Below are 26,024 nucleotides of genomic sequence, written 5' to 3' on the forward strand. Positions count from 1 at the left end.
TTGTTTCAATTATTCTCTCCCTCATCTCTCCCTCATCCCTCTTTTCCTCTCCCCTCCTTCCCCCCAATCCTATTTCAATTTCACGCTCTTTTGCATCAACTAAATTGTCGTTCCTTTCCAGTCCCCAAAGCAGATCATCCTACTGGTATCGGATTTAACAACATCAACAATGCAAAACGAGAATGAAAAGCCCCCCGACCAAATGACTGACCGTCAGAAGTCATTTGAAGTCAACAATGCGTCTTCTGGTGAACCTCCCCCGGGAAATCAAATGCCTGTGCGAAGTCCCACTGTTACTCGTTCTCACCTTGATGGACTAGGCCTTGATATGCGGGCATCCCTCCTCCAATCTGGAACCAAATTCCAGCCTGGGAATGCCTTCTCTCTGCTGAAGCCTATTCCTGCCAATGGAAGCAGTCTTCCTCGTCGAGCCAGTGGTAAGCTTGTGTATCCGTGTTTACTTCCAATAACTCGATTTCTCACGCTCGTGATATCTGAAATTTGAATAAACTCGACTGACAAATTTATCACCTTCAGCCCGCTCAGCTTCCCGCAGCCCTGAAGAAAATGTTCCACGCCCTCCTCCAGTGCTTCGCAAAATGTCAAGCCTCGATTATGAGGAGGGTCTCGCAATTCCCATGCCTAAGCCTCGTCACATGAAAACCGATTCTAACAATTGCTCAAATACTTGTGAAGATAAAGTTGAAAGACCCAATACTTTGCGCAAACGCTTGGCTAGTGATCCTATTTCGTCTCTGGCACACACCACACCCGAGCCCATAGGCTTTCAGGATAGCCCTGAAGGCAGGAAGAGGTCGCGTTTTGAGATGATCAAGTCAAAATTGAGCTTCAAGGACTTACGGAAGGAAGCCCTCAAGGATGCTTCACCTGCTCATTCCAACAATTCAAGCCCTCATGAGTATCCTAATGGAATTCCAACTGGGTCGAGCTCAAGCAGTCAGGGATCCAACCTACACACCAAGACCCACCCAATTAAGAAAAGTGACATATTACCACCCATACCTCTACAAGCTCCTCCAGTGAAGCCCCGGCAGCCCTCCGCCAAGAGAATTCCTCTGCCTTCCTCGGGGACATTCTCCAGTGCAAGACCTACATCTTCTCTCGTCAAACCAACTAGCCAACGAGCCAGTCTATCGGGAAGTCGAGCTTCGTCTTCCACAATCACGTCGACCATTGAAGAGAATGAAAACCCGGTAGTTTGCACCTCTCCCTTCCCTCCAATTACTCATGAAAGACGCCGTCATGGAGTTGCCATTCCTCCTTCTATTGGCGAAACTCCAACCAGGCTGCCTTCCTTTCCCAATACTGCACCTGTGCCAAATTACCCCGTCACAAAGGACTCGCCTCCCAATATTAGCGACTTGACTGAGAGAGAAGGTAAAGTGAAATATCTTCCAGGCAGCTGGTTTGATGATTCGTACCGACCAATCTCCAGTGGTAATGAGCAGAAGAATATTCCACTTACTGCCGGTGCATATGACAACAATGAATCACCCATTGAATCTCTCCCCAACTATCTTCCGTCATTCAAGGAGCGTCTGAAGAAGTCGAATCTCCCGCTGAACGAGACCACGCACGATGAAAATCCAAAACGGAGTCGAATCTTTGTCCACCAACTTGATGACATTCTGGATATGATCAAATCCATCCAACAAAGAACAGATACTGGGGTTGCCGTTATGAGCAAAAAGATTGAGGAGCTTTGCGCCTGGGTTGGCGATCAACTTCAGAATCAAATTGAAAGCAATGGTGATTTGAGTCGTGCCAATTCGGATCTTTTCTCAAAGCAATGCCAAATCTCCCGGGAGATGATGAAGTTCCATCTCGAAATCCGTCTTGAAATCGGCGTCATGGAGCAACGGCTGAGCGACTTTGAGAACAGGGTTATCGATGAACTGCAGAACGAAGTTCGCTCTCTCACCATATCTTATGGTGAACTGAAGCTGACAACTGAAAAAATTATTGCAAAGCACATATGCAATGATAACCAGAGCTTTATCCATGGCCACATGCAGAAAAATGCGGACATTGAAAGGGAAATCGCATACATGAAGGCTCACCAGGGTAGCTCAATGACCTTCCAGGACAATGCTTCTTTCGTATCTGCAGGTGTCACACCCCAAGTAAGCTACTCTAGCCTTGACAGCACCGAGCCCTTGATCTATTCGGCCGTATGTGGCCCTCTGTCTTCTCCCGAAGAAGCTCTTGCAACACCCAAGAGGCACCCGGCTGCCTTGGAGCATACTCCAGTCCCTCCAAGAAATACCCCGACTACTCCAAAGCAACTTCAGCTCACTCCAAAGGCCAGTACCGCCCCTAGGGTCAGCACTGCTGCCATGGATGTCGCCATAACCCCTATCCGTGGCCAACGACTCCCAAAGTCGGATAGCAAGGTAGTTGGTATGATGCCACGCAGTGTTTCTCTTACTGGAAAGGGGATTATCAAAGGAATCAAAGATATGACGTCCAGCTCACCAGATATCAAGAACACCAAGGAAAAGTCCCCCCTCGCTAAGCCCAAGAACAACGATGACGTGAAGAAATGGAACTTGTTTAGCATCCGCACTCGTCGCCGCGATGTCAGCGACACTGCTTCCAGTGGTGGCAGCAGCAATAGCAGGTTTGGCTGGCCTTCCCGCGGTCGCCGTTCAAAGTCGAATGCTACAAACCCTGAGGAAATAGCCACCAGATCTCGCTCTTCTACTCCTCCTCTGCCGGCTATCCCTCGCACTTCTTTTAGCCCGCGCAATGCTGAACACGCCCGCTCTATTGAGCGTATTCCTACCCCTTTCCCACATGTTTCGCAAGATCATAAGTTCGCCACTCACCCTGCGCTCCGAGCCGGATCTCGGACTGAAAATGATAAATCTTTCAGTTCCTATGAGACTGCCACGGAGACATTCGAGAACAATGCGGAGCAAAATGTTCTTGATGGCTCTGTTTCTGCGTTTGCCGAGCCTCGCCCTGACCTGGAATCCGTCAATAAAGTTCGTTCGGTTAGAGATGTTACCCCTACAGTGAATGACCGTGGGTGTGTTGTTGAGAGTGTGTCGCCGGATACTGTCGTTCATCGGTGCAGCGAGGATGTTCGAAAGGATGTCCATTCGACAGATACCCTACAGGAATGGGACCATGTCTCTGTTCCTGATACCAAGTCCGATTGATCAACCTTCAAATGATCATTTTGTATCAATTTCCACAGAGGTTGCCACGTCGCCTTTTGTTTTATTTGCTAACGTTCGGGAAGATGAAGTGTGTTGTGGTGAATTGTTGACTGGAAGACTATGCTCGGACACGAGCTAGTGGAGTGTGTGCAGACGAGCAAGAGTTGTAAGGATTTGAAAGATCGCCTTGTGTTTTATCTGCTAATGCGGGAAGATGAAGTGTGTTGTGGTGAATTGTGGACTGGAAGACTATGCTCGGACATGAGCTACTGGAGTGTGTGCAGACGGGGAAGAGTTGTAAGGATCTGAAAGTTCGCCCTGTGTTTTATTTGCTAACGCGGGGAGATGATGTACGTCGTGGTGAGTTGTGGACTGGAAGACTATGCTCGGACATGAGCTACTGGGATGTGTGCAGACGAGGAAGAGTTGTAAGGGGTTGAAAGGAGTTGAAAGAGACTACAGTTCTCATCTGATCAAGCGTTCGAATTTGCGTGCAATATTTTTTACCATTAATGATTGAAGAACCAAGATAGCCACAAAAATATGAATCGCTTTTGAAATTTACATCCTCAAAGTAAGAATATCGTAACCAGCCTTCTCTATAAACATTCACAATGGACACAAAATCGTCTATTTGGCAGAAAGAAGCATCTTCTCAATGTCAATGGTTGCATCGCGGACCTGCGGGCAGTAGTGTTGCCGTAACAATTCGCCCTCGTAAACCGATCCAGCAAACACATTTGAACCCTCGATATCAGTGGAGTATGGGTTAAACACACCGTCACCCTTGCGCTCATCCGTGTGCCACAGAGGAGAGATGCGACGCCCATGGTGCCTAGAGACCTGGTGCAGGAGAGAAAGTGTGGCGAGAGCAGACTTCTCGGGAAGTTGGAGAGTGGAGGTCATGAGACGCTTGGAGAAACTGGCAAGTCGAACTGGGGGTGGGTTACCGTGTGCGCGGGATAGCAGTGTCGACTGGAGGCAACGGAGAAGCAAGACCATGGGAGTCTGGAAATTGACCTTGTTCTTGGAGCGGATTCTGGACGACTCTTCGGGGGAATTCGGATCGGGCAGACGCAGGGAGGTATTGGGGTTGAACTCGACTTCTGGGTTGGTAGATAAGGCGTAAAGGGAGCGGTAGAGGTGCTTCATGAAGAAGCTCAGGTCTAAGTGGAGAGTTGTTGCAGCCTTGGCAGTATCCTGGCCATCCAGCAAAGCAAATGCAGTGACTGTGCACAAGAGGGTCTCGCGGCGCGAGTCACGGCTGGCGGCTTCAGAAATAGCACCTTCCTTGGTATCATCCTCTTCCTCATCTTCATCTTCCTCCTCTCCTTCATCCTCACGCTCGGCGTGTCCAATGAGATCCTTCAGGGCTTCCAACAGATCTCCGAAGAAATCCTGATTGATGAGACGGGCGTACTTGGCCAGACCCTCCAGAACGGGACCCATCAAGTGGGGAATCCGCTGCTTCAAGATGCGGAAGTAGTTACCGAACACAAGTTTCAAAGTCTCGGCCTGGTTCTTATCACGCTCCTCGTGCGAGACGAGTGCATCTGCCTGTTTCATGTCCTTCTCGACCACCTTGCGCTCCTTCATAACCTTGCGCTCCTTCTTCGTACGGAATTGACGCTTTTGCTTTTGCTTCTTGCCACGAATTTGCTCAGTGTCTTCTTCTTCGCGGTCGATGCTGTCTTGTGAGGCCTTGAAAGTAAATTCACCCAGTAGACGTAGGTGGAGGAAAGTATCCAGCACACTTTCGTGGATGCGGAAGTCTCTGGCCTTCATCATCTTGGAAAGCAAACGGACGGTCTCAAGAGAGACAACACCATCAATATCCTTGGCGAAGACATCTTCCACAGTCTCACGGCATTTGGCCATATCCGGGTCCACAATTCTTCGTGCAAGTCGGTTGATGATAATCTTAATCAATTCGGTTCGGAAATTGAAATGAGGCACAGCCTGAAGCAAGCTGCAAGCGCAGTTGATAGCCATGCTTTTGAGGCTGGCATCTCTGGCGCTTGTTTGGTTCCGGCCAGGCTTGGCCAGCATAGCCAATTTGTTGACATAGTTCTTGTATCCAGCCACAAGGCCCTGCTCAAAATCACGCAGCTTGCGCACATCCTTTGAAACCTTGGCAGTCTTGTCTTCTTCGCTCAGAGGACGAATGCGATATCCAGGAATAATATCCTTGTAGACAGCAGCCTGAGCCGCGAGGGCCAATTTCTTCACCGTGAGAGGCGAGTCTGGTTTGTCGGCAATCTCGGCCATGGTCTTGAACAAAGCGACGTTCTCTTCAGGATCCTCATTGATTTGAGTGGCTATCCGGGCCAAGTCTTCCTTTGCTTGCATGATTTGGACCTTCACAGGGATCTTGGGTTTTTGCTCCTCTTCCTCCTCTTCTTCGGACTCCTCCTCGCCGGACCCATCTTCATCATCGGTTCCCAAAAAGCTGTCGCTTTCATCCGCCGGCTCCTCTACTTCATCTTTGGCCTGGACGAAACCTTCGGAGGTTTTGATGGGCAATCGTGTGACCTCGCTGTCTTTTTTGTTCGTTTTGCGCGGGCGTCGCTCGTACTCTTGCTCGATATCCCACTCGCCGTCGTTGGTGTACAATTCGCCCTTGCCTCCATCACCAGGAGGACTCAATCTCCTTCTCTTTGACGTTTGACTGCGTGCCATTTTTGTGATTTTGATTTTGAGATAGTAAATTTGCGGGAGTCGGAGAGCGCAAAAGCTTTGCGGCGAAGAAAGGCGGTGCGGACTAAAAATTATTTCTGCCGCATTTTTTCCTGAGTTCTCCACTAGGAGATTTTATCGAAACTTATCTCCATCTTTCAACAACCATCTTTCGCCCATCATGCGTTCCCTTACTGAGGAAGAAACCAAGACTCTTTTCACCAAGATCGCCAATTACACCGGCTCTTCTTTGTCACAGCTTGTTGCCCCCACTTCTGCTGTGGATGGCGTCGATGGAGAGGGAGGCCGCATGGTCTTCCGCATACAGAAAGACCGAGTCTTCTATATGCCTTTAAAACTCGCCAATTTGGCTGTTTCTATTCCTCGCGCTAGCTTGTTGAGTGTCGGAACAATGATTGGCAAATGTGAGTCTTACCTATTCTTCAGCTATTCCGCCCACGATGTCTTGAACCTTTGGATCTGACTTTCTTTCGTTCTTTTAGTCACCAAGACTGGCAAGTTCCGTCTTGCCCTGACCAGCCTCGACGTGATCGCTCCCCACGCCAGATACCGCCTTTGGATTAAGCCTAATGGAGAGAGTATGTCCCAGACCAACGAATCTATGGTGGAGATTCTCATGCTGATGGTTGTTGTTTACAGTGCCCTTCCTTTACGGTTCCAACGTCGTTCGCGCCCACATTGCTCGCTGGAGTGAGGATGCGCCAGAGCATTCTGGCTGTATTGTATATTCTATGGATGGTATGTCGCACTATTTCCCATTGTTTTATGGACTTGACTAATTTCTCGTGTCTCTAGATACCCCTCTGGTATGTTGAACTAAACAATCACTAACAAAACTCAACACTGATTATAACTTTTCTCTCTCTTTTAAACAGGGCTTCGGAGGTATGTTTGGTCATCTTCTGCTCTCTCCTAAAAAAACACTCTGCTAATATCCCAAACAGTGACTGCTCGCTCCACTGCTGAGATTCGCAAACTTGATCCTACTGCCATTGCTCTCTTCCGGCAAGCAGACGTCGGTAAGTTTTGGACCCACCCCTATTTAAGTCTTTTTTCATGTGCTAATATCCTATGCAGGAGAATATTTGAGAGAGGCATGTGGCCCCTGCCTGATAGACAAGATGAGCTATCTATTATATGAACTATTACTAACGTTTAACAGGAGGACACCCTTTTCACCACCTAAAGGAGCATTGGTTGAACCGGAAACTGGAGTTTATGGAGTCATTAGATGTCAATATAAAAAGTCTTATTCCACTTCGGTATGGGGTTTTTCTCTTGTATCAAATAAGATGGTGGTCAGATAACTTGAAGGAACGTTCACAAAACTTCACAAATCTGGACTTTGAGCCAAAACACTGTCAATAAAACAATGATATATGCAATCACTACCATTTGCACACTGATAAGATACTATATTCGTCATACCTAGCTCAATGATCATCATAAACAGAGGCTATCAAGACAGGCTTGATCTCGCTAAACGTAAAGAACAAGAGGATCCCATAGTACGATAAGATAAGCCGCCTGAGGCCATCGCTGAGTAATCCCGCGGGGGAACACGACAAGTTCAAGCAAGCGTACAATGTCGGTGCAGGGACTTTGAGTACCCTTGAGCGACATTACCCAAAGGCGCATCTCCCACACATAGAAACTCTTTCCTCTTCCAATTTCCACTCCTTAACTCCGATTATCTCCGACATTCCGCCTTCTCATTCCACATCCCGTTCCGCTTATCTGCGGGTTCAATATCAATTTCACCATGCCATCCCAAATGCGCTTGGGACCCGTGCGCCCCAACCTGACGGCGGGGCAGCAATTGGCATGCGAGCAGTTCCACTCTGTTGCTGTCCACTGTGAGAGTACTAATGATGCTGGAGTTGTATGTTCTTTCCAACGTTCCTAATTTATGGCTTGCATGATCCATCATTCAATTTAAGCCCCCATGCATATCATATACCTCGATGGACTCTTACTGACGGGTCTTCTCTCTCTTTCTCTCCTTCTTAGTACATGCATGATGCCAATTATGATATCCAGCGAGCAATGGCCTTGTAAGTTTTACTTTCTGACTTCCTCCTGCGCTGTGCATTTTGTCATCTTGCCTATTCCGGAAAATAAGATGTACAGAGAGAGCATATGTATTATCTTTTTTTTTGTCTCGATCTTCAGCGGCTTTCGCATTGTGAATACTTCCAAGACCAGTACACCGACTCCCTCGGGAACTTGAATACTGGAATTATTCTCACAACATAAATTGCTTGCTGGTCAATTCTTTTACTCACTAGCAGATATGATCTAGGTTCTACGAGGCCAATGCCAGCAAAAGGAGAGAGTTTATTGCCCCACTGAACAAGATCTTCGATAAGTACCGAGGTAGGTCCCACTTGATATCAATATCTCATCGATCCCCATCTCCAGTTAAGATGCTAATCTCATAATAGTTGCCTCTGATCCAAAGGACATCTTCGGCATTGAAGGCGCCATGGCCTTCCTCACCGATATCGATGTTCCACTTGACAACGTCGCAGTCCTCTTGGTCGCGGAAATCTGCCAATGCCCTTCGCTAGGTGAATTCACCAGGGCCGGATTCGTGAACGGCTGGAAGCTGCGCAAGTATGTCTGCATCTTGCCTTTTTGCTCTTCTTCTTCATCCCCGCACTCTTTGGTCCTCGAATGCTTTTTTCACCCCCGAATTTCTTTCCCTGTTCTTTTCATCCTATCATACTACATACATCCACCCATTATACTAACTCCAAATCCCAAATTCCAGATGCAAAACCATTGATCAGATGAGAACGTATATGGATAGCCTCCGCACAAGATTTGCAGTGGAGCACCCCCTGTTTCGCTACATCTACCGCTACTCATTTAACCTCTGCCGTCTTCCAGGCGCCCGGACTTTGGGCCTCGATATCGCCATCGAGCAGTGGCAGCTTTTCTTCGACCGCGCAACTGGCGGTATTCAGGCCAATACTTCGGTCACTCCGTGGCTGGACTGGTGGGTTGAGTTCCTGCAGCAGCGGAACGCAAGGGCTATCAATAAGGATCTGTGGCAGCAGCTTGAAGTTTTTCTGCGCAAGGCGATCGAAGATGAGAAATTAAGCTTCTGGAGTGTGGATGAGGCATGGCCAGCCATCATCGATGAGTTTGTGGCTTTCGTGCAGGAGAAGAGAGCAAAGACTCCTCCGGGGGATGAAATTATGGATGATGTGAACTCCTGACCGGGGATCTAGAGACCGCACCGAGATGTAATCTGAAAGCATAATCATCATCCGGCTCTTGTGAGTCTGGTTGGTTTAAATTTCTGCTCGGGTGACTTCACATGTGCAAGGTTCCTATCGTGGAACATGGCTAGGTTTTGAGGGATGACTTGGTAGTTTTTAGCCAACATTGATAGCCGTCTTCTTGAAGAACAAATAACATTTATTAATCCATTTTCTTGGTTGCTCCAAAGCCGCTGTCCTTAACGGTCAACTTGTAGGATACCCGCCACAGTTCACATATTGACATCATGTGTAGGGTGTAAATGTAAATATTCGCTTGGGCAAACTTGAACGTTTGATGTTTAAGAGTGGGTCCGACTGAAAGCCTGGGGAATTTCTTTTGCTTGCTGGGATCAATAGATCGCATAGCCTTACCTACCAAGTTCATCATCAATTGTGTATTGCGGAAGAATTTGAAACATTAAGCATTGAAATGTATCGGGAATTCCATTCGTCATAAAATTGAATAAGTATCAATGTAAGAAAGATATTTGACGTATACCAAAATGCAAGGATGTGTACACAGGGATCAAACACCAGAAACAAGAAATAAAACAAGGACATCACACAAAAGAAAAGGAGGGGGAATAGATATCTGCGGAAATAATCGAATAGATGCTGTCACTGTACGAATCCAGCTCATTCGATGCGGACAAGAATGTGGTTCCACATTCATAGTTTAGTCTGCAGGATGGGTAGTGAAGAGCGACTGGAAATCCTCTAAGGGTAGTCGCGCTTCTCATAGTCCCGGCGTGAGTCGCGCTGGTCGCGCTGGTCATAGCGCTGGAACAAAATTAGCTGGCAATTCAAAAAGTTCACATGGGAAGGCAGAATTGCATATTTATCTCACCTTGCGCAGAGCTTCCAGACGCTTCTTCTTGGTGTGGGTGTTCACATAGGTTCCAATGAAGAAACCGAGGATGTTGAAGAACGGCACCCAGGTGTGCTCGGGGAGGAACTTCTGGGCAAAGGCCAGAGCCAGCGGGGAGGTAACCCAGCTGACCTTCATGACGGGCATGAAGCCGGCGCGAACGGTAGCGCGGACCTGGTGGAAGGTACGCGCACCAGCGATAACCGCCATGGAGCACAGGTAGACGGAGTTCTGGATGGGGGAGATCTATCGGGTAAAGCGGAACGGGTTAGCATTTCCGTGTCCGTTTCCGTATCCGGGGGGGGGGGAATTGGGTTGGGTATTCATTGCGCGCGACGCCCGACGGTCGCAAAAACCGAGCAGTGGAGATGGGATGACTTACAATCAAGTTGCTGACCAGAATCTGGAGGATCTTGGCCTTCAGACTGGTGCGGCCGGCAAAGATGCGCTGCAAGATGCCGATGAGGACGTGGCCGAGGGGTGCGGCGACGAACATGCCGTAGAGCGACATCTTAGGGATGCGCGAGGAGAAGTAGTGGCCATGCCTGCCGACATCCTTAGCCAGGTAGGAGGCGAGGAGCTCTTGAAGACCCGAGAGCACACCGGAGGTGAGCATCTTGGTGCGCAGCGGGTTGTGCTGGAGCTGACGGAGGTAGGCCTGCGATAAACATTCCTCGGATCAGCATGGAATGTCGGGAAATGAAATGGATTGAATTGGCTTTCACCAATCAATCTATTCAAAGAAATCAGTAAAGAAAGGGCATCATACCTGGAGGTAACCGGTAGTGGTGTTTCCGCCAGTCAATCGCTCGCCGACGCGGTGCACCAAGTCCTCTGGCTTGCCGCCAGTGACGGTGCGGATAGTCTCCTCTTGAAACTTGACAGACATGATGGGCTAAAGGAAAAGCTCAAGCAAAGAAAGACCCAAATGCGCCTAGAAAGAGACTATTAGTTTTCAATGGATTTAAATTATCGATAAAAATCCAACGATAAGGTAAGAAAGTTGGGGCGGGACGGGGGGGGACGTGTTTGTTTATGGAAATTGGGCCAGGAAGCAAGAGGGGGCTGGGCCGAGTGTAGTAATCTCTAGCATCCGAGGCTTGTTTTCTCTCTTCTTCCCCTTAACAGCTGTAGTCCACAGAAATTATGAAGCCAAAAAAATATATGCATAAAAAAAGAGACCCACGTACCTAAAGTCCAATACTTTTTTTAAAGGACCAGTATGGAATAAGAAGAAGATCTGGGGAATAAGGCGGTGGGGGGAGAGTAAAGTAATAAAAGCGGTCGGTTTCTGGAGTCGGCAGATGGGGGGATTTTTAGGGGTTTTGTTGTATTGTATGGGTTATATGGGTTGTATGGGTTGTATGGGGCTGACGGCGATATCCATCACATCCACTTGCCCTCTCGGAAATCTCCGACACAATATTGGAGGGAACTTTTATACATATTCCTGTAGTTAAAAAACTTCAAAATTCATTGCTTTATTCTAATGATTTAATTAACCTATGGACTTATTTAAAACTACATTTCCAATATTTCTGTACTGTTACTATTGTAATTGCCGCGGCTCGGAATTCTGACTCCGGAAAATCGGGAATTCCCCCGGCTTAGTACTATGTGCATACTAGTCCAGTGCATAGTATACCTACACGTACCATATGTCTCTATAAAAATTGATTTCAGGCAGATTCACAAATATCCTGTAAGGTCAACTGGTGCATATCATAGTTCGGAGTTGACCTTGTCACACTCAAAAGCTCTCTGCTGTGAATAGCCGTCTAATATCATACATGGCTAATGATATTTCTGCATGACTATTGTTATGTACTAAGTTCATGACAGTGGCCTGCATGAGGTTTAAGGCTCATAGCAATTTGAAACCGGCAACGTTCCAAGTACCACCAAACACTCTCGCATACTATCTGCTCATGTATGCAAAAAAGCAGCATGGATCGAGGGAATTGCCCAGATAGCACAGGCCACGCTTGATTAAGAGGCATGTCTTCGAGTCGAGACAGTCCCGCTTGACGGGCATTGTAGAGATCGTAGCGTGATCGTAGTAAGAGAGTAGGGGCTCGATACGAGTGTATATTTGCCGACTTCTCGAGGCCGTTCACGCTTAGTCGCCGGCGAGGTGGATTGTTTCATCATGCAAGTTTCAACAATCCAGTCTTCTTCCTTCTTTCTCGCCGTGTGTCCAGCCCCAAAGTACCAATCCACCTGAACCACATCTGGGATCCCATAAACAATTTTTTCTTCTTCTCTTTTCTTTTCTTCTTCTCTTTTCTTTTCTCTCTCTGCCCAACACCATGGGCTTTTCCAAGCCGGAGAGGGGGCCCGCCAAGCCTCTTCCCAGCATCCACGAGAGAAAAACCGTTGCGACCTCCCCAAAGTGGAAGAAGAGGCCGTTCAGGAATCCTCTCCGGGAGTATAGGAACCCTCTCCCCACCATCTTCGAGGATCCACTCCTTGGAATTGATGAGGTGCCGGAGTCCCTCACTCATCCTCTAGTGCCGTTGGTAAGTCATTCCCACGGTTGATATTCTCAACGCGTTTTCCATCGGGTCATATGATCCCTCGTTGAGCCCAGTCGACATCAGACCCATGAATTTATACTGGGTGGACTTGTGAGTCGAGATGAAGTAGCAGAAGTCGAGTGTTAACAATATCAAATAGCAGGCCGCCGATCCACTTGGTCGATCCTGGGCCGGGGTAAGTGCTTGCATATAGCATCGTGAATATATCATGGCTAACAAGGAACTAGGCAGATATGGAGGATGAGTTGTCAATTCCCACGGAGCTTCGAGGCTTCCGTCGGAAGACAAGTGAGTAGAGCGATTGATCACATATTGAATAGTATCTGAGGCTGACATATTTGAATACAGTCCCTTCCTGCTGCTTCTCCTAGCCTCTCTCGGTTCCCGAGAAAGGCTAGTTGAGTGAGCGTAGCGGTGAAGGTGGAGATGAGAGCGGTGGTGAGCGTGATGTAGTGCGGTTGAGATCGAAGATGAGGTTGAAGGCGAGACATCAAGGTTATCAGATTCGGACAGAGTCTGTCGCTTTAACACCTTGTCTGCCTCATCAAAAAAGATAACAGGGATGTTGGTGGGCTTTGTCTGGGTAGTCAGTCTGGACTCTGGACTCGCCGCCTTTCCTCTCTCATGCGAGCATCTCGCGCCCCGACAAAATATGGCAATCACCGCGACACCGGTTACGTTACGTTCGGGCAGTTCCTGCCTGAGGATGCGCCCAGGTGATCCGCCGGGACTACGCAACAGATCTTGACCTGCATCTCAGCGTACGATGCCGACCTGCCCCTTCGGGATGTTGATCAAAGTCCTCGAGACTTGGGTACAGAAGGCAATTCGCGAGGGAAGTTCCCACAAATCCACAATGGCAATCGAACCAGAACAGGCGCCATCACCCACGGACGCAGGCCTATTTCTAATAAATGGGTGTCATGCTTGCTGTGCCAGATGGACTGTGCCTACCAACGCCGTCATGATTCATCAATTAGGTGTACACACCTCGGAGATCCTCAACCGGAAGTACCAACAGGAGCATGCGCGGAGAGAAATAAAAAAAGCGACAAAGTGATTATTTTTTTTTTATTTTTTTTGATAAAAAATAATAATAAAAAAGTGTCAAGAATTGGACGCTCACGAGGGTGAGATCAACTTTCATGTGGAGTTCGCCGAGTGAGGAAGTCCCAACCTTGTTCCGAGCCTCGGTTCCTTCCGTCGCGCGATTTCCGTGATACGCTTATTATCTTATTCCTTTCTGCACCGAGAAGCTGGTCTTTCTCTTCTTTGCCTTTTTTTTCTCTCTCTCGTTTTACTTCCATATAACACATTCCAAATGGCAGACCCAACCCATCCTCCCGATGAGTCAAAAGCGTCAGACGACGCTCAGCGTGTGGGGGACACTAGCCCGATATCCGCGGGGAAATCGGCGTCACGGCGACAATTATTAGCAGCCTTGACGGCGACCGACGTGACTATTCGTCGCTTAGACTTGTGAGAAGCTCCCTTTCTACCTGCTTATCACAGCGAAATTCATCACGCTTGTCTCCGTCCTTGACCCGGTCGGCTAACGTCCTCTTCAGACTCCTTTCCTCCGCTGATGGGCAAGAACGAGTCCTCGCAACAACAAATTACGTCGCATCAATCTTACAACACCTCTGCGCATCCGCCCCCTGGATCGCACTACAAACACGCCTGGGCATTTTGGCCCGATTAAGAGGCCGAGCCCCTTCACATAACCCCAAACCCACCTCCTCATCCTCCTCCTTGTCCTCCGCCAGGTGGTCCGCCCTCTCTAACCTCGCCTCCGAAACCCGCTACAACCTCCGGCTCTTCGGCTTACTACCTCTCTGGGTCTGGGGCTCTCAAACAATCAAATCACCACCGGCTGACCCGATAATTCACGCCCTGACCCATCTACAAGTCATTTCCAACGTTATCTACCAGCTCCTCGAAAACATAGCCTACCTCGCCGGGAAGGGCGTCATCTCTAAAAAATGGATCGATAAATACGGCGGCATCGATCTTTGGTACATATGGAGTACCCGTGGCTGGTTCGGTCACATTTTCTTCCAGTTCTTCGTTCTCTGGCGGGAGCATGTGCTACGCAAGAGACGCTTGGCAGCGAAACGTGCCGCGGCTGGTAACATCGAGACCAAGGAGATCAAAGCTGAAGAGGCAGAGCAGTTACGCTTGGAGATCAGATCTTGGAAGAAGAGCCTGGTCAACAATACCATCTGGGCTCCCTTGTGCATTCACTGGTGCTTTGAGAAAGGTGTGGGCATCCCGGAGAACCTGACTGGTTTGGTCAGTCTGATGGCTGGTGCTTGGGGCATTTATGATTCATGGGTTGCGACTGGTAAAGCATGATTGCATCTTACCATTTATTTCTTCTCCTTCCGGGTTATATTTTATTCTACATTGTCGTTTGTATATAGAACTCACATTTGCCAACCTTGGAATGTGATCCTGGTTACCTGCATATACCCCCTATTTTGAATATGAGTGCTTTTTTCTCATGTATCAAAATTCGAACCAGCGTCCATTGATTCTTTGAAAGTATTGACTTTTAAATCAAGTGCACAGAGTTGGTCGTTATAACGATGCCTATACGAACTTGAAGCCCGTTGCCAATCGCCGGTATCCTCCGATCCATCCAATATTGATGGATATATGCCGATTGGATACCAATTGACCTCAATCCCACCAAAATGCAACTCAAGAAACTCAAACTCTCCAGATGCCCTCCTATACGAGAATCAACTTTGAAGCATTTAAAATTGAATATTCAATTACACACCCTCGCGCCACACCCGCTTGTCGCGACAAGGAATCGTATCCAGACACCGACTAGTGATGTGTGGGGAGCCATGGGAGGTGTGGAGAAGTTTAGCTTCGAAAAAGGAAATTTGAGGCGGTTGACGGACGACTGTAAAGTGACTTTTTTAGGTAAGTAGCTACAGAGATAATGTCTTTTTGTTCGAAGTCCAGATTTCTGTTAGTCATAACTCATGTAGACGATTTTTTCCAGCCGTTAAATAGCGAGGTTTTCATGTTCGATTGGGTCCTGGTGGATGGAGTCCACTTGTTCTAAGATCCACTGTGAGAACTGTGGAGCAGATTAGGCAAGGCCATGCGGTTATCAGATCTTTTTTTTCTTTTGGCTTTGTTGAATTGTTTGCTGCTTTGGGGTACTGTCTGAAATTTTGACAGCGCTGTGGATTCACCTGTAGATGCTGAATTGGGGTTGGACGAGGATTAATTTGAATGTATCCACGACTGCGCGTTGAGAACTGTCATGAGTAAGCGATACACCGTAGAGTACTCGAGCTTGTATACTTGAAAAACACATGGAGTGAAATCCATTGTCATTCCGGTTGATCGTGGGTGATCAGCACTAGGTACATCTGCGATGGTTTACTGAGAGTAACAAAAGGCTCGTTAAAACAAAATGAATTCAAGCAGGTGGATGGAGACATCAAATCAGACTGGGTATACATCTCGAATGGTCATCGGCTGCAAGAAACAGAAACATGGTAGTAAAAAAAAGAAGATAAGAAGATAAACATGCTATGCATGCCAACAGAATGAATCATACAAGAATGGCAAAAGATAAAGATAATCACGTATCCTCATATAGATGTTATGAGAGAACTCGTTCATCCCCGACGGGACGATCGTCGTGTTGGCAAAGTGGCGGTGGTCGGCTTCTCTTTCTCTGCGCGGGGACTCTTCGCTGTAGAAACTTGGGGACTCTTCGCTGTAGAAACTCGGGGACTCTTTGCCGTAGACACTCGGGGACTCTTTGCCGTAGACACTCGGGGACTCTTTGCCGTAGACACTCGGGGACTCTTCGCTGTGGACGCTATCGACACCTTGCGTCCACGCTTCGGGGGAGTGGGAGGAGAATTTTCCTTCTCACTAGCTTGTGCGGGCTCATCCACCTCTTCTTGTTCTTCATCTTCCACTTCCACTACATCCTGCACCTCTTCTTCGTCCGCTTCTTGCTCTTCATCCTCGTCCATTTCTTCATCGTCATCTTCGTCTTGTGCCACATCATGAGACTCTTGCATCTCTTGATCATCTTCGTCGCTGTCGTTATCAGCATAGCTGATCTGAGGCTTAGCGGTTCCTCGACTGCTACGACGGCGAGCAGAAGCAGTAATGCTTTCCGAGCCGACCTCAGAAGACCACTCATCGTCGCCTTTGCGCTTGCGTTGGGGAGTCTTGTTGACCACGCTTGCAGATGAAGAAGACTTGCGAGGTGGCCGTGCAGTCTTCTCCTTACGTGCTTTCTTGGCTGTGTTGTTGCCAGCAGCATCCAATGATTCGGGCTTCCTCTTCTTGATGGAGCCTTGTCCACTTTGAGAGCCGCTCTTTGGCTTCATTGCCGTTCGTACAACACGGTCAAGCAGGTCATCCAACTCATCTGGAAGGAAGTTCTTATCGGCAACTTCTTGGGCTTCTTGGTGACTACCCATGTTGGCAAACAAGGAGCTAGGCACACCCATCTTACCTGGATAAGTTTGTAGGATATTTGTGCTTCCACTTGCGCCACCAAACTTATGTTGTTGTGAGTAAAAGTCCGCAAACTTTCTGATGGTCGATTGAGCCAAATCAGACAGAGTGTGAAGACGAGTAGACATCTCGTCTGACTTTGTGATGCCATCGCGGAATTGCTTCACACGCTGAGCTACATGGAAAATCAGGGACATGTTGTGCTCATTAGCAACAGCGGACAAGTAGAAGACAATGTATCGGGAGAAATCGCTGAGATCTCCGAGCTTCGTCGATTCGTCCAGGTCTTCAGATGGATAGTCCGGATGGTAGGCGAGCAACGACAAAAGACGCGAAAAGATCAATTCCATCACCATGGTCTGCTCATTTCGTTTACCGATAGCTTGGGCTAAATGAGCGAAATGCGCCGCACGAGACCGCAGCCAGGTAAGCGTGCTCTCTTTCAAGCTCAAGCTCGGCTCGAATGCAAGTAGACAAGGGACAATGTACCACCGGTACCCGAGATGTGACTTTTGGACCAGCTTTTTCTTAAGATAGTTGATGAAATTGCTTCGTACTGGTAGAAGTGGGTCTTGGGCCATCAGAGCAATTGCGTTGAATTCCGTGGGACCCAGCAAATGGTCACACAAAAGACTAGAAGCACAGAGCTTGATAATTGACTTGGCAGCAAGAAGACGCAATCGAGACTTCTGGTTTGCAGGGGTGTCTTTGTCCTTCGAGAGTTCACCCTCTCCGGCCACAAGTTTGTTCAACGTGTCGTAGACTGGCCCAGCATGCGCACGGAAATCTTCATCGTCATCCGAACCGCCCTTCGCACGTAGACGATTGACGATAATCTTGAGCGCCCACTCCTTCGCCTGTGTCTCTTCGTCGGTTTCTTCGGACCATGTATACTGCGGATCTTTTTCAGGGTTTCGGTTGGTCAGCAGAATCTGGTTAATTGCAATTGAAATAATCATATCGCTTTCCTCATCAGCTTCCCGCGGAGCAAGTAAATTCAGCTGGGACAGAGTTGCCAGGCGGGCCAGGAAGTGATCAGAACCGTACTTCCACTTCTTCACACATTTTTGTACGAGGTCTTTGGCGTACATTTCCTTTCGTTCAACTGTAGCCATCAAAATCGACACGGCGTGTTTAGCAGAGCGTGGCGAAGTACTGTACAAAGCATAGCTAGATAAGGCTTGGTAAAACTTGCGCTCCTTTGGTAACTTGGCTGGGAGCTTCTTAGCAAATCCGGCACATGCCTTGAGAATCTCTTCGGAGCTAGCTGAGCCAGGCGAAGAAGCCTTGGGAGCTTGTGCTTCAAGGTCTCTGCACATCTCTTGAACCTGGGCCTCCAGAACCTCTGGGTTTTGTGAGGATATCTGCTTGAGCATCTCCTGGGCGGCGTTGGCCAGCCCGTTCTCGTCGCTCCGAGAAAGACTCATGATGGCCGGGATGTGACTGCGGTTGAAAATCAAAGAGCCACTGCGGTACAAAAGAGGCGTGATGGTTTCAAGCAAGGGCGAGTTGTTAGCACTCTGTGCGCGTCGCTGGAGTTCCTTGATAGCCTTGGTCACGGTCCGGTAATCACTGACGGCAGCCATACTGAATCGAATTAGCTGGTAGCTGCGTCGATCGTGGGTCTTGGCAAATTTCCACAAGTCTGCAGATGCCCGTGGAACATCGGGAAACGTCTTGGACAGCGATTCAATGACTCTGGAAAGCTGGGCCTTCACTTGCTCTTCATCTTTGTCAACCACTCCACCGTTGTACTTCTCACATGCCTCCAAATACAATGTCATAGCCGATCGCATCGACAGTTGACGAGCCAGCGTAACGAAGAAAACCCGTCTGGCCTTCTCATCTAGTCCCCTAAGTAGAGTCAGAATGCGACGGACACGGATTTTGTCCACGTCGGTCTCCTGGTCCGCATCGGAACTCTGCTGGCTATCCTTCGATTTCTGAGATTGATTGGAAGCTCCGCGGCCAAGCTTTGACTTGATTGGCGGGTAATTCAATGGAAGGAGTGTTTCAAACAGAACATGATCAATTAGGATATGAATTTCTTGATCGTTGGTGTAGAAAGCATCAAAAATCTTGGATGGTGCATCTTTCAGGAGAGATACGACAGGTCCAGTGTTCTGCTCGATGTCTCCGGCAGCCACAGCCCACATGCGTGCCAAAATTTTCATGGCATGTTCACGTACGTGTGGCTTGCGATCTTTGACACGTTCGGCAAGAATTGCCAACACGGAATCCGTTGATGAGCAGCCGCCCTTCATGCCGAGTTTATGAACGAGATCTGTGTAGCCGAATTGACCGACAGTGTCTACGGCAGCAACACGGACCTTCTCATCAGCATCGCGGAGCATTGAGGCAAGACTCTGAACAAGATCTTGCTCCTCGCCTTCGCCCAGGCCAGAGCCACCGGCAGAGGTCAACAAAATTCTACCCACAACTGTCACCCACGCGGCGCGGACAGAAGGCGTTTTATCGAGACGCCGACTTAAAAATGCATTGTAGGCCGAAGAGTGTACCTGAGAAAACGGCTTTGGTGACATGGGCGTAAGCAGAACATTAGGCTGGGGAATCGTGCTCTCATATTGTTCGAGTGTCACCGGCGGGTAAGCCGTAGGGTCCATAGGGGGTGGTGAAGGAGGTCCGGCAATACCAATACCCGCAGCAAGGTCACCGATGGTCTGCGTAGCCAGTAACCGGAGGGCGACTGACTCTGCAGACAACTCAGCTTCAATCTGCGGGATAACATTCTGCAAAACATCCGGGCAGGCTCGCCAAAGCTCCCGAATCAGACGGTGCGCTTTGCTTAATTCCTTGATATCCTCCCCTTCCTCATCTGAATCGTCCAGGTTCGGCTTGCGTGTCCCATTCTTTGACCCATTGGCTTGACCGGCAGGGGCAGACGCATCAATGATGACGTTGTTGAAATATTGACTGATATGGCTCGTCATTCTCTCCGGACAGGCCTGGCAGATCGCTTTGGCCATATCGTAAGCTGCCGGGTAGTCCTTCAACAAGAGTGTATCCTGCTTGGCATCGAGGGGTGCATCGCCGCGTTTCGCCTTGGTAGGGTTGCTCATAACCCGAGGGTCTACCCGCAGGAATTGTGCCACAATGATGTCTACAACTTCGGAGGCTAAGACAGGTGTTTCATCGATCACAGTCACAAGGAGTCGGATCATGTCAAACTCCACGTTCTTGGCCACTTCCTCGCCTGTTGACGCTTTGGATGATCCGGAGACAATGTCGAAGCAGGCAGTGAATAGGGGGATAATAAGAGAGTCGGGATGGTCCATATCAGTCATCAGAATGATACTCTTGACCTCGGCGAGTGAGCCCAGGACGTATATATGTTGCGCATTGTAGGCATTGGATGGATCGGCTAATGCGGGGATGATCGATGTCACGATACAAGTAAAAACGTCCTGGATTAATGTACGTTAGCATATTCCCACAAGCCAATTGACCATTGCAGGGACCCGTCCTCTGGTAAGCACACCTTGAGCTGGTTCCTGGTAAATGGCGCGTCCGGCGCGCACAGTCGTAAGACATCGACCAGGCAGCACGTGGCCCAGGCTCGCACCCCCTTATCCTTATGTGCGAGAAGCTGAGCACTAGCTAATTCTTGTGACACTTTTCGCAAAGATTCTTTATCGATTTCCTCTTGTTCCAGCTGGCGAAGTTCTTGGGCGAGGGTCTGGAGACGTTCAAGTAGATCGGCGATGATGATAGCCGAGCGCCCCACGCGCCATGACAACGGCTGATTGAAGGATAAGCCACGAAGGCCAGACTCCTCCTCGGCCTCGTCAGCGGGAACTTGGCGAGTGCGCGACGGCATAATTGCGACAACTGGGCTCACATAAGAGATGGAGGGGAGGAAGGAAGTTGACGCGGTGCAGAATGGGTGGAGATGGAGGTTGACCGCCCAGACGCGTCGCACCGACTCGCACGGGATCGCGTCTACCCTACAAATTTTACATTGGCTGTACTATACAATTTTATTTCTTCATCTCTTTTCCAATTATAATGGAGCAACGGAGGACAGCAATAGATGTGTTTCCCCTTCTTTTCCAAGATGGGTGTACTAAGTTGATGACTAGTTATGTACAGTACAGCTTGTGGGCGGGTAAACACTATGGGCGGTGTGAGGCGATGTATGGTCTTGATAGAGTACCTACCACTCATATATTAATAGCAACCTGAATCTTCATAACTCTATTAAGATGGGTATTGTCCTCGCGGGGAAATCATGTAACGAAAAAAACGCAGATATTCAAATACTAAAGGAAAGGAGAAGGAGATATCGTACATCAATTAGGCATGATAGAATTGGCGGTGAACATTCAAAAAGAAAAAGACCTATTTGAATTCTTTGCCAAGGTGGAACAGGATGCCGGCTTACGACCTCTATAAACTCCGAATATAAAGGAGATATGGAGAATATGATTACACATTAATGCCCGATGACCAAGTTATAAGTAAGCAGGTAGTCCGTAGTTTGGGCAAATGACAGACGATGGAAAGAGCCGAGGTCATGAATAAGGGCTTAGGGGGGATCTATCAAGATTGATAGCGGGTCTCCACTCGGCATTCGGCCTTTCGGAGGAACGAGCGCGAAGCCGGGACTCATCAACAGCCGAACACGCAATTCAATCAATTCTTCATTAATTACAGAGTAAAGCCCAGCCAAACTATATTATGTGACTCATGAGAAAACAAGTCCGGGAAGAGATGCCGATATTTGTAGAATTAGTCAAGGCAGTAGTATTCGCAGTAGTATTCTTTATCTAAAAACCCAACTAGTATATTAGGGCTTAGAATATCAAAGTGGGTGGATCTCGGTCTCGCGCTGTGTCGGACTTTAGTCTGCGGGTTATCCACGGACATTAGGTCAAACAGTGGATCTTCCACGTTTTCCTTATATTGCGATTTAGCGAATGATATTGCTCCATGATGGTTTTACCTCGAGTTCTAGCCTTGGATCTTGGGTTTTTTTTACTCCCTTCTTGTTGCGGAGCTTGCCTTCGGGCTTAATCTTTGCGGACCCACGATTTTTGCTAGCATGACGCTATTCAAGATAAAACCCAGGCCATTTCCACATTTAAAGGGGGTCTCTTCCAAGATTCAACTTCATCACAGCATATATTCTACTTATTCAGCACTTGATAGTAGCTTTTTCATTTGACATTTCATATTCCCAAGTTGGAAGTGTCGACCTTCTGATTACCTTCCTATACTTGAATACCAAGCCGAATACCAAGCCAGGGACGAAGATATCTTTATCTGGCAACCGACGATTTTCATCCCAATTTCGAACTCATTTGGCTTAGGCTTGAACACGAGAGATGAGTCGCAATCAATTTGACTCCAATACAACAACACCTCGACTCAGTATGGATCACCACGAGCCTACCATCGAATCCACCATGGATACCTCTGCCACGGAAAAAGAGCTGTCTGGAACACCGAACGAAGACACCGACGTCGAGAGCGCCCTCGACCAACAACCTCGCGAGAAACCTGCCGACAAAGATCCCAACCTGGTCGAATGGGAAGGTCCAGACGATCCGGAAAATCCTCAGAACTACCCCAAGTGGCGAAAATGGTTGATCACTGTGACCATGTCATTAATGACCGTCTGGATCACATTCGCCAGTAGTGTCTTTTCGACCGCAACAACTGTCACAGCCAAAGAATTCAATGTGTCTACCGAAGTCATGGTCCTAGGAACCAGTTTGACTGTCTTCGGCTTCGCCCTCGGTCCTCTCTGCTGGGCTCCGATGAGTGAACTATACGGCCGCCGCATCCCACTATTCTCCGGCTACGCTATATTTGCTATATTCCAAATCCCCGTCGCTGTCGCCACAAATCTCCAACAGATTATGATCTTCCGTTTCCTGATCGGCGTTTTCGGTTGCTCCCCATTAGCCGTTGTTGGCGGTGCCATGGCTGACCTCTGGGACCCTGTTGATCGGGCTGTCGCTATCGCCATGTTTAGTGGAGCTACTTTCCTCGGCCCAATCATGGGTCCCATTGTCGGTGGTTTCATCACAGATTCATACCTAGGCTGGCGCTGGACTGCGTGGATTACTCTCATCGCATCCTCGTTCTTCGGTATCACTGCCCTTTTCATCATTCCAGAGACATATGCTCCCAAGATCCTCCAGGACCGTGCTGCCCGTCTTCGTCAAGAAACCAAGAACTGGGCACTGCACTCTTTCCTTGATGAGCACAGGCCCACTTGGAATGATATTGTGACCAAGTATCTTCTTCGTCCATTCCAGATGCTCTTCTTGGAGCCTATCCTCCTCTTCATCACCCTCTATCTCGCTCTCATCTACGGGATTCTCTACCTCTTCTTTGAAGCCTACCCGATCTCCTTTGGCGAAGTACGTGGCTGGACACATGAAGGTGTTGCCGCACTCCCTTTCATTGGTATTATGATTGGTGTTTTCTTGGGCATTGCCCTGATTATCTACACAACGAAGACCCGCTTTGCTCGTAAACTAGCCAAGCACGGCCGTGTCGTTCCTGAGGAGCGCCTGATCCCCATGATGATCGCTTCAGTTCTCCTGCCAATTGGATTGTTCTGGTTCGGCTGGACCTCTAATAAAAATATCTCATGGGTGCCCCAGGTCATTGCCGGAGTTCCAATTGGATTGGGCATCTTGGTCATTTTCATGCAAGGTCTCAACTACATCATTGATGTATATATGATGTTTGCCAACTCTGCCATTGCAGCCAATACCCTCGTGCGATCTCTATGCGGTGGTGCTTTCCCACTGTTTGCTACTCAGATGTATGGAAACCTTGGTGTGGCTTGGGCGTCCAGTCTTCTGGGCTTTGTCACCCTCGCCATGGTTCCTATTCCGATTCTGTTCTTCTTCTATGGAGCTAAGATCCGGAGCATGAGTCGGTTCAGTCCGAAGTTTTAAACTCGTTTTCAATGTTTGCACATGTGTGTTTTTGGCGAGTTGTTTGCCTGCTTTATAATCCAGATTCGCTGCACCTTTGGAGTTTTGAGCTTTGTGTTTTCCCCCGCCTTTAATGATGCTGCATGATGACCTAGACTTTATATACTAGAATATTAATTGATATTTCCAAACATTTTCCCGTCTCTGTATTCAACTATATTACTTAGTACATGACTTGCCAGCTAAAATTTCGATGTATTCTATTCAATGTTCAAATGTTACTGCAAACTCTAGATGGGATTTGCCAACACTGAAGTTCAACGTTGTTAACCTTTGAAGATACCTAGGGAACTTCTGTAAAATTGTGAAACCAGATTTTTTTACTTTTTATTTATTTTACGAACCTTTGAGTTTTTTTAGAATTTTTCGTTATTTTTCAGCTCGGCCCCTTTTTCTGGAGGTTGAAGATGATAGGTTAGTCAATTCAGGGCATTATTTTCGATCACACTACATGTATATGTACATGTACATGTACGGCGTCACAGATGGTAGGCCTGAGCGTCAGGACAAGGGGAAAAGGGGGCAATGAAAAGTACGATGGCTTGAAAGGGGCGTTCGGTTCAGTAAATTTGATGTAAGATAGGGGCAGCCAGAATCAACATCAACAAACCAAAAAGGTGACTTGCGGGAAATTCTCGCATGGGAGATGGCCCCTTTTCAGTATAGAATATATGTGGATCTTACCCCAGATTTGAAACATGGAGATATCGAATGCAATGTAAGACAGACCTAGTTACCTACTAAGGGGGGACTTATTTAGCCATCCCACTTTTTTTTTGTACAGGTCAAGGGAACAAGGGGCCAAGAAAAAACCAGACCCATAGAATAAGAAATGAGAGCTAGGGGGCGCATGGATGTTGCCGTGCGGATCCCACAGCCCCCAAAATCCAACTATAGAACTCATGATCAGAGTGCTAGTGTAGGTATGAAAGAAAATAGTGACGTGATTAACCTCCTAGTTTGGTGGCGGACGAAAAGAAAAAGAAAAAGAAAAAGACAAATAGTAATACGAACTCCCTCTTCCGATGCCTTGCTCCAGATCCCGGCTCGAACGAGTTAAATGTGTACATATTGAATTAAAGTGAAGAAATTGAAAGCGAATGGCAAAGTTAAGCTTCTTCTTTGGAGGACCCACTCGGATCGGTTTTCGCCGGGTTTCGCGGGGGATAAGGATTGATCCCAGGGCGATAAGTAGAGTACATGCTAAGAGTAGCAGAGTAGCAGGTGAAATAGAAACCGGAAAAAGATTCAAGTTAGAAGGGCAAAAGTAATATACCCCCTGAATGGTTCGCAGGGTTGATCCCCCAAGTTCGTAGATCTAATGGAATAATCTAGAAATGCATATTCTATTCCAATGTTGCTCAGATCGTTTTTTGCTTTGTTTTACGCTTACGATACCTTCAAACTCCTCAGCCGCTGACCGCTGACGGTAAGATTCCAGAACACCTCGGATTGTGTTAACGGGCAAAGACGGAAGAGGAAGAACATGATACCTATGGTGATGAGATATAAAGCCATATTATTTGGATACTAGTATTCATCTTTTTTTTTAATTTATTTTTATTTGTATTTGTATTTTAGAATTTCTATTTTTTTTTTACACGAACTACGCCACCGAGTCATGAAAGTGGCGAAAGAATAGAATTTGGCAGCGGCAGCCCTTAGCCACTAAAAAAAAAGTCTGATATGCAGGTATTCCGTAGATGTTTCATGCCCCGGATTGACCCCCAAGGACTAGACTGGCTCTGCAAGTGCAGGGGCCCCCGAACCTCTGATAGCCGCGTTTAAAGAGGAAAAGAGAGAAAAATTAAAAAAAAAAAATTAAAAAAAAAGTGTACATGACGAGAACAAAAATAGCCCAAGAAGGGTAAAAATATAATACCCAAATTGGGCGCTGGAGGTGCTGGAGTACTCTGATTCTCTGATTCTCTGATTCTCTAATTCACTCTCTAACTTCTCTAATTCTCTTTATCTCTTTCATTCAAGCCCTA

The 26,024-nt window shown here is 47.9% G+C and overlaps 9 protein-coding genes across 9 annotated transcripts; 6 read left to right on the top strand and 3 right to left on the bottom strand.

Annotated features, from left to right (window-relative positions):
- Positions 1 to 169: 169 nt before the first annotated feature.
- Positions 170 to 3,185, top strand: N7466_010625 (uncharacterized protein; the record flags this gene model as incomplete). Its single annotated transcript, XM_057170014.1, has 2 exons — positions 170 to 437; positions 538 to 3,185. 2 exons carry the CDS (start codon positions 170 to 172, stop codon positions 3,183 to 3,185), a joined length of 2,916 nt encoding a protein of 971 aa, XP_057016623.1.
- A 630-nt stretch (positions 3,186 to 3,815) lies between these two features.
- Positions 3,816 to 5,864, bottom strand: N7466_010626 (nuclear export protein Noc3; the record flags this gene model as incomplete). The annotated part of the gene is made up of 1 exon (XM_057170015.1): positions 3,816 to 5,864. One exon carries the CDS (start codon positions 5,862 to 5,864, stop codon positions 3,816 to 3,818), a length of 2,049 nt encoding a protein of 682 aa, XP_057016624.1.
- Positions 5,865 to 6,042: 178 nt separating this feature from the next.
- N7466_010627 (ribosome biosynthesis protein NIP7) lies at positions 6,043 to 6,576 on the top strand (the record flags this gene model as incomplete). The annotated part of the gene is made up of 2 exons (XM_057170016.1): positions 6,043 to 6,286; positions 6,365 to 6,576. The coding sequence occupies 2 exons, from the start codon at positions 6,043 to 6,045 to the stop codon at positions 6,574 to 6,576; spliced, it is 456 nt and encodes a 151-aa protein (XP_057016625.1).
- A 2,110-nt stretch (positions 6,577 to 8,686) lies between these two features.
- Positions 8,687 to 9,106, top strand: N7466_010628 (DCN1-like protein; the record flags this gene model as incomplete). Its single annotated transcript, XM_057170017.1, has 1 exon — positions 8,687 to 9,106. One exon carries the CDS (start codon positions 8,687 to 8,689, stop codon positions 9,104 to 9,106), a length of 420 nt encoding a protein of 139 aa, XP_057016626.1.
- A 762-nt stretch (positions 9,107 to 9,868) lies between these two features.
- On the bottom strand, positions 9,869 to 10,908 carry N7466_010629 (Mpv17/PMP22 family protein; the record flags this gene model as incomplete). The annotated part of the gene is made up of 4 exons (XM_057170018.1): positions 9,869 to 9,931; positions 9,999 to 10,265; positions 10,402 to 10,677; positions 10,789 to 10,908. 4 exons carry the CDS (start codon positions 10,906 to 10,908, stop codon positions 9,869 to 9,871), a joined length of 726 nt encoding a protein of 241 aa, XP_057016627.1.
- Positions 10,909 to 12,328: 1,420 nt separating this feature from the next.
- Positions 12,329 to 12,927, top strand: N7466_010630 (uncharacterized protein; the record flags this gene model as incomplete). The annotated part of the gene is made up of 4 exons (XM_057170019.1): positions 12,329 to 12,538; positions 12,696 to 12,731; positions 12,784 to 12,844; positions 12,905 to 12,927. 4 exons carry the CDS (start codon positions 12,329 to 12,331, stop codon positions 12,925 to 12,927), a joined length of 330 nt encoding a protein of 109 aa, XP_057016628.1.
- Positions 12,928 to 13,877: 950 nt separating this feature from the next.
- On the top strand, positions 13,878 to 14,911 carry N7466_010631 (uncharacterized protein; the record flags this gene model as incomplete). Its single annotated transcript, XM_057170020.1, has 2 exons — positions 13,878 to 14,035; positions 14,125 to 14,911. The coding sequence occupies 2 exons, from the start codon at positions 13,878 to 13,880 to the stop codon at positions 14,909 to 14,911; spliced, it is 945 nt and encodes a 314-aa protein (XP_057016629.1).
- A 1,289-nt stretch (positions 14,912 to 16,200) lies between these two features.
- N7466_010632 (sister chromatid cohesion factor PDS5) lies at positions 16,201 to 20,897 on the bottom strand (the record flags this gene model as incomplete). Its single annotated transcript, XM_057170021.1, has 2 exons — positions 16,201 to 20,484; positions 20,559 to 20,897. 2 exons carry the CDS (start codon positions 20,895 to 20,897, stop codon positions 16,201 to 16,203), a joined length of 4,623 nt encoding a protein of 1,540 aa, XP_057016630.1.
- Positions 20,898 to 22,452: 1,555 nt separating this feature from the next.
- On the top strand, positions 22,453 to 23,994 carry N7466_010633 (MFS transporter; the record flags this gene model as incomplete). Its single annotated transcript, XM_057170022.1, has 1 exon — positions 22,453 to 23,994. One exon carries the CDS (start codon positions 22,453 to 22,455, stop codon positions 23,992 to 23,994), a length of 1,542 nt encoding a protein of 513 aa, XP_057016631.1.
- Between the last annotated feature and the right edge of the window lie 2,030 nt (positions 23,995 to 26,024).

This window comes from Penicillium verhagenii (assembly GCF_028828195.1).
Source record: "Penicillium verhagenii strain IBT 33310 chromosome Unknown utg000011l_segment0_segment0, whole genome shotgun sequence".
NCBI lineage: Eukaryota > Fungi > Ascomycota > Eurotiomycetes > Eurotiales > Aspergillaceae > Penicillium > Penicillium verhagenii.